The sequence below is a fragment of the Ictidomys tridecemlineatus genome, chromosome 15, assembly GCF_052094955.1.
Source record: "Ictidomys tridecemlineatus isolate mIctTri1 chromosome 15, mIctTri1.hap1, whole genome shotgun sequence".
NCBI lineage: Eukaryota > Metazoa > Chordata > Mammalia > Rodentia > Sciuridae > Ictidomys > Ictidomys tridecemlineatus.
In genome coordinates, this window is record NC_135491.1 from 7,760,561 (window position 1) to 7,771,275 (window position 10,715).

General features: G+C 43.4%; 1 protein-coding gene across 1 annotated transcript; it reads right to left on the minus strand.

Moving 5' to 3' along the window:
* Window positions 1-4,730: 4,730 nt before the first annotated feature.
* On the minus strand, window positions 4,731-10,402 carry LOC101974131 (vomeronasal type-1 receptor 4). The gene has a single exon (XM_040279678.2). The coding sequence runs from the start codon at window positions 8,113-8,115 to the stop codon at window positions 7,132-7,134; it is 984 nt and encodes a 327-aa protein (XP_040135612.1). The 5' UTR covers window positions 8,116-10,402; the 3' UTR covers window positions 4,731-7,131.
* Between the last annotated feature and the right edge of the window lie 313 nt (window positions 10,403-10,715).

The following is a 10,715-nucleotide window of genomic DNA, read 5'->3' on the forward strand; positions in this document are numbered from 1 at the left end:
CACTCCAGTAATATTGGCAGCCATTAGGAAGTCAAACAACAATAAGTGCTGGAGAGGATGCGGGGAAAAGGGCACTCTTGTTCATTGCTGGTGGGACTGCAAATTGGTGCAGCCAATTTGGAAAGCAGTATGGAGATTTCTTAGAAAGCTGGGAATGGAACCACCATTTGACCCAGCTATTCCCCTTCTCGGTCTATTCCCTAAAGACCTAATAAGAGCATGCTACAGGGACACTGCTACATCAATGTTAATAGCAGCACAATTCACGATAGCAAGATGGTGGAATCAGCCTAGATGCCCTTCAATAGATGAATGGATAAAAAAATGTGGCATTTATACACAATGGAGTATTACTCTGCATTAAAAAATGACAAAATCATAGAATTTGGAGGGAAATGGATGGCATTAGAGCAGATTATGCTAAGTGAAGCTAGTCAATCTTTAAAAAACAAATACCAAATGACCCCTTTGATATAAGGGGAGAAACAAGGACAGGGTAGGGACGAAGAGCTTGAGAAGAAGATTTACATTAAACAGGGATGAGAGGTGGGAGGGAAAGAGAGTGAGAAGGGAAATTGCATGGAAATGGAAGGCGATCCTCAGGGTTATACAAAATGATATATAAGAGGAAAGGAGGGGTAAGAAAAGATAACACAAATGGAAGAAATGATTTACAGTAGAAGGGGTATAGAGAGAAAAGGGGAGGGGAGGGGAGGGGGGATAGTAGAGAATAGGACTGACAGCAGAATACATCAGACACTAGAAAGGCAATATGTCAATCAATGAAGGGTAACTGATGTGATACAGCAATCTGTATACGGGGTAAAGTAGGGAGTTCATAACCCGCTTGAATCAAACTGTGAAATATGATATATTAAGAACTATGTAATGTTTTGAACGACCAACAATAAAAAATAAAATAAAATAAAATAAAATAAAATAAAATAAAGAAAAGTTTGGTCTGTTTCCATTTAGGGTAGGAAATGCCATTGCCCTCCTAGAACAAAACTGGACCTGCACAGGAGCCCGGACAATGACTCATGAAGTCTTGATGACATCCTCTGCTCAAGCCACCTGCACATGCAGGTGCCAGTGCTCATCAGCACACTGAGGACCTAGGAGCTAAGGAAACACAGAGGCACATACAGTGGTCTGAATCACACTTGAATGTTCTGGATTCTGCATTGACACTGAGTTGACAGAAGACCTGATCGGAAGGAGAAAAATGCACATGCTCGACTGGGTACAAAGAAGAAAGCTCACAGAATGACACTGGAATGTGCGGGACACAGAACAGAACTACTCACAGAACAAGTGAGAGCTGTATAATAGCGTTGGCGTTGGCTCGTGAAGGACCACTGCAGAGGACACCTGGCGTCAGCGTACATGCATCTACGCTGAGCACTGAGAGTTTGTTGTTCATGTATTTTTCTGTCACTGTTTACTTTCTCTTAGTTTCCACTGAAACCCTTCCTTCAGCACCTCTTGTGACCATCACAAATCTCTTCAGTTGTTTTTACCTGGAAGATGGGAACTTACATTTTTCTTTGAAGGACTGTTGAGCCAGGTACAATACCATGCACTCTGCATGTTAATCGTTCAATCCCTGCTCTCCTCCTAGCTAGGGCTCTGCTGAGTAATGACCTGCAGTCTTTTCAAAGACCCTTTATACATAATGAGTTATCTTTCTCTTTTTGCTTTCAATATTTTTCTACATCTTTGCCTATAAATAATGCAGTCTGAACAGTCTTTTTTAGATCTCTCCAGATTCAATGTCATTATCCACCATGATGTTTGCTTCCTTAGCATATTTTGGAGGTTTCGATGTTCTTTCCTGCCATGGCCCTTCTGTCCATTTGTCTCTTTTCCTTCCTCCTCATGATGCACATCTTTCTGTGTGGCAACATGCCGCCCCCGTCCAGCACAGGCAGCTGAACTAAAGTCACTCGTGTGAATTTGGGGTGACACAAAATACCTTTTATATGAGCTTCAGGACAGCTTCCCTGTCTCCTGGCCTTAGGCTCCCCAAAGGGGGCAAGAGAAGGTCACCAGAGGCTGAGGAGAGAGAGCAAGCTTGTTTGGAAGTGGGCTTTTATTTTTGGAAGTGGGATTTTATTTGGGGGGGGGGGTCACTGTTTCTTAGATCATTCTATCCAAAAAGGCAGAAGGGGTAGGATTACAAAGGAACAGGTGAGTGTAACTAAACCCCAGTGGGTGATGCCTACACCTGGACAAGTACTTTCTGTCAGACTCTGGGGTGAGGATCCTAGCTGAGCCAGGCAGATATCCTGTTGCTTCGGCTCTCATGCTTGCAGTTAATCTCACTGCCAAAAATACTGCATTAAAGACTGGCACAAACCTGTAATCCCAGTGGTTCGGGAAGCTAAAACAAGAGAATCGCAAGTTCAAAGCCAGCCTCTGCAACTGCAAAGTGCATTGAGACCTTGTCTCTAAATAAAATACAAAATAGGGCTGGAGATGTGGCCATGGTTGAGTGCCCCTGGTTTCAAGCCCTGGTACCAAAAAAAAAAAAAAAAAAAAAGGGAAAAAAATTTGTATTAAAAGCACAGACAGGCTCTGTCCTTGAAGATGAGTCACATGAACAGTCCTTTGTTACTATGTGAATGACGGGGTTGCAGAAGAGACCTCAACCAGATGAGAAGTGTTATTCATCCAGCATATGGGGACCAACCTCTGGTGGCCTTGATTGGAGTGTCCAGGGCTATGACCTGCCCAGAATGCATGTGGGTGATTGGATGCTTTTGGAAAACACGGGCACATACACTGTTGCCACTGCTGCTACTCTCAGTGGATTCCAGAGGCCATGTATCAGGTGATGTCATGACCAACACGGCAGTGCAGGCAGAAAAGTCAGAACCAAGGCTTCCCACCCGAAGTGGAGGAGCAGGACGTGGTCACTCTGCCTGTGCCTTGAGCTCAGGAAAGCAGCATGAAAGGTCACCCGGCTGTGAGCACCTCCACTAGTATCAGAGTGTAGGTGTCACTCTGAAGCTGTTCACTGCAGGGATCTGGGGGACCACTGGACTAAACTGCTAGTTTTGAAAGTTCTCCATAAGAGTAGGTTGGCCCAGATGCAGCCGTGGGGAAGATTAGAAGGTGGGGTCACACTGACCCATCTTCCTAAGGAAACTATTGAATATTTGTTTGGTATGGATTTTTATTCACTTTTCAAACAAGCTACTAGAGAATGTCCCCCAGCTGCCCAGCTGGCATTGGTAGCTTGTACAATGTCAGCATAGGTCAAAAGGTTAATGTTGTGATCTGTTTTGAAAATAAAGTATCTTGAGGGCTGGGAATGTGGCTCAAGCGGTAGCGTGCTCGCCTGGCATGCATGCAGCCCGAGTTCGATCCTCAGCACCACATAAAAACAAAGATGTTGTGTCCACCAAAAACTAAAAAAAAATAAATATTAAAATTCTCTCTCTCTAAAAAAAAGTAAATAAAGTATCTTTAAATAAATGAATAAATTAATTTAAAAAAATTTCGTAAAATGGTTGCTGGTATAGCTTAGAGAAGGAATGGTCCTGGGTTCAGTCCCCATTCTTTCTCTCTCTCTCTCTCTCTCTCTCTCTCTCTCTCTCTCTCTCTCACACACACACACACACACACACACACACACACACACGCACGCACACACAGTCCTAGAATGAACAAAACCAAGAGGGAACTATGGTTTTTGATAATAATAATGTGTTGACATATGTTCCATCATTTTAAGAAGTGTTGAATTTGGGTCGGTAGATTGAGATAGGGGAGGCTGTAAATCCTTATGAATAGGGTAAAAGGGAGAGCCTGAACCTAAAAGTGGTCCAAGAAACACATTTTTTTTTTTTTTTTTTTTTTAGTTCTTGGCGGACACAACATCTTTGTTGGTATGTGGTGCTGAGGATCGAACCTGGGCTGCACGCATGCCTGGCGAGCGCGCTACCGCTTGAGCCACATCCCCAGCCCCAAGAAACACATTTTACAACAACAACAAAAGCTGAACCAACTTCCTGAGTTACAACTCTGCCTGTGTATGCCTTGGAAATACATGGAGCGTCCTTAGCCCTTTTGTCTTCACTATTAGTTATTAAGATGGGCTTCCATTAATAAAGAAAATACTGCATTTTGCAGTGAGTCTTCCATTTGTTTTGAAAGCACACCGTGTTGTGAAATCTGCCTCTAAGTTTGGATTCTGTCACCCTTGAATATTATCAAGATGAACAAAATCAGATATCACAAAACAGGAACCGAGTTTCCAGGGATTCATGGAAGAGGGGAAGAGGCACTCAATGGAAGTCAGCTTCCTGCTCACCTACTGCAGACACAAGATAGAATGGCAGGGAAAGAAAAAGCAACCCAGGAACCCTCACAAAAAATAGTGGTTTTCAAAAGAGATCCACAGCTTTGTAACATATCACTTAAGTCAGATAAAGTTCTATACAGAGGTAAGGTATATGCACACACACAGGTACCTTCACATACATGTGTTTATATGTAAAATACGAGGCTGGGTAGATTAGGGACCCTCTTCTGAGGCCCCTATAGAACTAGAGTTTTAAGATGAAACTCAATCCACTGCTTGTGCGGGCAGGTGGGTCTGCGCAAGCAGCAGGCCTCTTAGCCAGGAAGTGTGGCAGCAGACCCAGCAGCTCATCTTCAATTTCTTCTTCTTTCTGGGTTCTTGTCTCATTAATCAGAGAATGAAACCCACAGACCAGGATGAGTGTGTGTAGAGTAGAGTTTATTGAAGAGCAGAACCCTTGCAGCACAAGAGGGAACCAACAGCAGGTTTACGGGCCCAGCTGCTGATCTAGGCGTTTAAATAGCACTTGGTCCCAATTTATGATGAGGGCTTGGAAATGCACTAATGCTCTTGTTCTTGATCAGTTCTGGAGTCCCATCTTTTGTTAGGTCTGCCCCACTTCCATTTTCTCTTGGCAGGTAAGGAAGCAGGAGGGTGATGTCAACAGATGGCGCTGCTGTGCTATCTGAGGGCACTTATTGCCCACATCTGCATGGGAGGGCATGGTTATCCTTCAGTGGGATGGGCTGGCTGAGAAATAAAAGCTAAGAAAAGCAATACCATGGAATAACCAGAGAACACAGAAAGTAGTTTCAAAGTGAGGGCAGCAATGGGTGAAGCTGACCAGATGCGTCCAGCTTCTAACAGAGAAAAGGGCCCGCGCTTGCTTTATTTATTTTGGAATCCATCAAAAGCTTCCTGTAGAAAGTTCTTTACCAAAACAGGATAAATGTCAGGGCAGGTAGGCTGCTCGGTTCCTAGGGGGTCACTCCCATTTCTGGTGCTGCAGAAGACCTCTGCAGAGCTGAGGGGGAGTTCACTTATGTTTGGGCCTTCTATCTGGGTGGGTCAGGCACGGGAGGTTCCCAGTACCAGATCTACCCCTTCACTGGCTGTGATGCTGAAAAAGGTCCCCATGAATTTCACAGATAGCTTCTGGCAGGAGCTTCTGCAACGGGCATGCCCACTGTGTGCAGGCCACCTTCCCGGGGATGATGGGTCAGTTTGCCCTGACTCGGTGCTGGCCCCCCACACCGGCATGGCAAGTTCCACACAGCCACAAGCCACCAGTGCTCCAACCCACCAGGGCTGCCACTCTGTGGCTCCACAGCTGCACTCCTCCCAGCCAGCACCAGTAGGCAGGCTGTGCAGTTGGCTGCAGGGATCCATGTCACTTTCTCACCTTGATCAGTAGAAATGGTGAGGCTGAGGGCCTCCTCAGCCCCCTCATGCAGGAAAGGAACTATGAGCCATGGTGGTGGACAAAGTAGGAAAGGATTCAATCTAAAAATCCCTGTGTGACATTCTGAGGATCTGAGTGAAGTGCTGCAGTCTGGCTGGGCACAATTTAGGAGCCACTTGTCAAAAGAAAGGAACTTTATTTTTAGAACCACACACACCAAACAATACAGCTCCTCGGGAAAAACCTTCAGAGCCCAACTGAAACCACTGGCTTCCCACAAGCCTCTCCCCCAACCCCCAATCTCCTGCTCTTGAGGCTGATTGGCTGGGTTGCGTGGGCGGAGCCAAAAAAGTCCCCCAATGAGCAGCTCCGTGGTCTGAAAGGGCAGGGAAACAGCCCTATGAGCATCACCGCAGAGGAGCCAATCAGGTAGAAGTTGCTGGGGCCGCTGTGAGCCAATCATCAGCTGGCATTCTGAAAGGGTGGGGAAATAGCTCAATGAGCATAACCGCAGAGGAGCCAATCAGTTAGAAGTTGCTGGGGCCGCTGTGAGCCAATCATCAGCCAGCAGCTAGAAGTTTGCTGGGGCCCCTTTGGTTGTGGCTCTCAAGAGTAAAGCACTGGCTTCTACAGAACAAGGACTTCAAGTGGGGGAGGTGGGAGTAAAGAAAGTGGGTGTGGGGCAAAGATTCCAAAAAGTCCATGGTAACAGCAATGGAAAGGGGCTTGCTGCCTCTCATGAAGAATGACTGAGAGAAGACACAAGTCAGCTCAGACATGAGAGACTGCATCCAGATAGGAAGCCCTGCATCCCAATTCGAGTGGGCATCACTGTGGAGAGGTTTTTGCAGACATCAGAGACGCCCAGGGCAACTCACTGCATGCTCAGAGTGAATCTCTAGGCCTCCCAGTTCTCCTCCCCAGCTCTATTTGTAGAGCTCTCCTCACATCACAGATATGATCCCTGCACCATGAAGAATCTATTAAGTCCCTTGGTTATCATGTCTTATGCTCTCAGGACACTGGAGTACATCCAAGCCCTAATATCTTGCCTGGAAGATGTAAGGAGGGCAATGGGCATTGGTGGGATACACAGGCAGTTTCTTAGGCCAGCACACTTTAGTAGAAGCATGATACAAACTCCAAATCAATTTTACATTTTCTTGTTGATGCATTTCAAGAGAGGAAAAGCAAACAGAAGAGTTTTAATAGCATACAGAAAATATACTCATTTTACTCAAAATGTCTTAATTCAGACATGTAATCAATGTGAAAGCTATTCCAGTGATACATATATACATTTATTGAAACTAAGCCTTCTATTTTGAGTGCATTTTAGATTTATAGAATAAATGAGCCCAAACTAGTGGCATCTGAAGTGCTCAAGTACTACATGGATCTCCTTTTCCCTTACACATCATTAAGGACTCTCTTCTGTTAAAGCTTGGGAAGTCAAGCCATTAAATATTCCATGGGAACCTGTTATTCTTGTCAAGGAAAAGGATGAAATAAGTTGAGAAACAATTTTATTATTTTTCATCAGCAAAAACGGGCATATGGTTGGGTAGCATGATGATAAAACTGTGCTAATCCCCTCCAGGCTTGGAATTTTCTTATGTGCATAAAATAAATAAAGAGTCAGACAGTTGTTTGAGAAATAAAAGAACACAAACCAACCTACAAGCAAGAGGATGGTGCGAGTGGCTTTGTGTTCAGGAGATGTCTGGGAGGAGACGTGGGGACTGTGGAGGTGCTGAGCTCTCCTGCGGTGTCTGTAGAGGAGATTCACCATGTACAGGCTGGTGCTTATCATGAGGAGCACGGACACCAGATCTCGAATCACCAACAGACTCAGTATATATGTCCCTGAGTTCTGATTCCCAAACTGCCTGGTTTGACAGTAGGCATCAACATAGCCATGACCAACCAGAGTGAAATTGCTCCTGGCTGTGACAGTTTCAATGATGCGTATGTAGATGAGCATGTTGAGGATCCAGAAGAAAAGGAACCAGGGACAAGTCCATGTAGAGAGCTTACATTTAAGCCATGCCCACTTTGAGTTATTGGGACTGACAGTGATGGCTTGAAAGGCACTCAGGAGAGAGGTGGTGCAGAGGGAAACACCCCGAGTCACTCTGTATGTATACAAGACTGCTTTACAACCAACATTGTCCCAAAACCATCTTACTTCAAAGGATGACATGATATGTGGTATCAATGTGAATGTGATTGTCAAAGTGTTGGCCAACATGAGAAGGGAGAAAATGGGATCCATAATCTTCTTCACATGATGCTGAAATAAGAAGGTGTGCATATACAGCAGGAAGAGGAATGAGTTACCAGGGACTCCAATGCACAGCTGAAAGATGAGGAAAACCCCAAAGACTGTATCCCTCGGAAACATTATCTTATTATTATTTTGCTGGTGATGGAATCCAGGTCTTCAAGCATGCTGGGCAGGCGCAGTACCATTGAGCTACTCCCTGCCCAGCACAGAAATATTACCTTAATGATGGCTTAAAAGTTGTAATGAGGTAAACTAGGCCTACAATGAAAAAACAATGATTACTTAAAATTATTTTTAAGACACAACTTCTGCAAGAACACCAACATTGCAGGAGGAAAAAAGGTGGTGAAATGTACAGTTTTCTTGCATGCCAGGGTGTACTTAGACAGTTCCAGAGCCTGGATTCCAGGGATTCCTGGGAGCAACAGATCACAGAAGTAGGCAGAGAGAGAAGGGGAACTCAAGCCACATCACTGCATTCTAGGATAGTGAGTGGGGCCATGCAGCCTGTGTGAAAGGCATGTGTGCAGGTTATCTGGCATGAGCCTCAGACTGTGTTTCATCTTCAGCCTGTGTTTCCGTAGTCTCGCCTCTCTGAAGAATATGATCCTTCTAACAGACAGACTACAGTGTGTACTTGAACTTCTGCCTTGGAGTTTTCATGGCACACACCCTTCCTCCAAGTCACTGACTGCTAAACAATCATGCAAGACAGCGTGTTCCACGTGGAAACTTTTCACCTCTCTCCCAACACATGGGTCAAACAGCAGTGATCTGAGACACCTGACCACAACTTGTGCACAACTTGTGCAGAGCTACTGACATGCAGAAAACTGAGGCCAAAATTGAGGCCTAAATTGAGGCTCAATATCCCACAGGGCTCTGGACAAACCCCATAACATGGAATGTCCCGCAGAACTAGCACTCATACTGTGGTTGATAATCCAAACAAAGGTCCCTGTGTCCTGAGGACTATGACATTTGTAACATCTACCCTTTGGTCTGATTGTTTCTGAGTGCTTATGGAAACAGAATGAGTAGATTCAACAATGTTATTGCAGCAGAAATGACTGGGCATTTTTTCAGGTTAATATGAAATTGAAGAGGTCAATATCTCAACCATATTTCTTGGAATCTGGAGTCTATTTCGCTATTTCATTTGCTTACGGATACTTTCTCCCACTGAGTCAGTTATTCCTTCATCTGAACCACTGTCTTTCATTTCCACCTGGACCTGTGGTCAGTTCCACATGTGTCTCCACACTGAGCAAGTCCATGAGAACATTCTCAGATCATCTCAGGCTGCACTTCCACCACCATCCCTGCTTGGGCACGATCTGTACTGCAATGATCCCACACTCATTATCCTGTTAAGGGAGCAGCACTCAAATTATTTACTGAGCCCCCACAGTGTTGGAGTCCTGTTCCTCCACAGGCTCATTTGGGCCTTCCACCAATTATGCAGTTTATGTTTTATGAGTTTGACTTAGTTGAAATTGTGATACTTGGGCTGGGGCTGGAGTTTAGCGGTAGAGCGCTGGTCTTGCATGTGTGAGGCCCTGGGATCAATCCTCAGCACCACTTAAGTAAAATAAAGATATTGTGTCCACCTGCAATTTAAAAAATATTAAAAAAAAGAAATTGTGATACTTGCCATGATTGACTATGGTGACCGTACTGTTGTTTTTGAAAATGCACCTTGTCTTTAATATGTGATAATGGTTTCAGGTTCAAACTTGACTACTGTGATCACCCACAATAGTAGACTCAAAGACATAAATACATCATCAACCTCAATAGATATATAAAAGCAGTGATAAAATGCAACATATATAAAAATTAAAATTTTTATGCTATAGCTATAGAAAAAAATTATTTTCTATGGTAAAAATATGAACCGAGTCCATGATATCATACGTGTGGTTTAACATGGAAAGCTTGCCTTCCAGATCACATATGAATGAAGATCTGTGCTCATTACTTTTGCTCCTCATGACTGCAGAGGGCCATTATTGTCAACAGAGAAGGTACAGTTTATAACAACTGCAAAGAATGTAATACTATCTTTCTTCATAAATATTAAATCTTATGGAGAACAACTGCAGGATCAATGACTAAATTATTTGATTTATGAGAGGAGTTTTTCAAGATTATGGGGAAGAAAGTCAGTATAAAAATCATTTTGATTGCTGTATTGTGTCACAAAAGTATTATCAGAACACCCATTTCAGAAGGATACCATTTAGATAGCATAGAATAAGACAAACCTCAGAATGAATATATGATAAAAAGTTGTTATGCACTCAATTGGAAATGATATGATAAATTAATCTAAGTGACTATAGCATTTAATGAAATGAATGTCCTTTAATTTTTAAAAGGTAATATATGTATTGTTTATTATATTACATATTTCATATATACATATATATGCTCTGAAAACTAAAACAATAGTAGAGTAGAAAAAGGAGGAGTAAATGAAGTTAGATGTAAATCATTTGAAATATAAGCAAATATCAATTGAGCCATTGAATATGAAGATGACAGTGTGAGAAAGATCACACAATACAGGAGACCTAAGATTGTCATGGAACTGAATGGAAATTTCACATATATGTTAAAAGAAAATTCAAGATCTGCACATCAAGAATGTGTGTCAGAGACTTTCAACAAAACTAAATTGATTTAAACAATGACAGATATGCAGAGTTATAGCA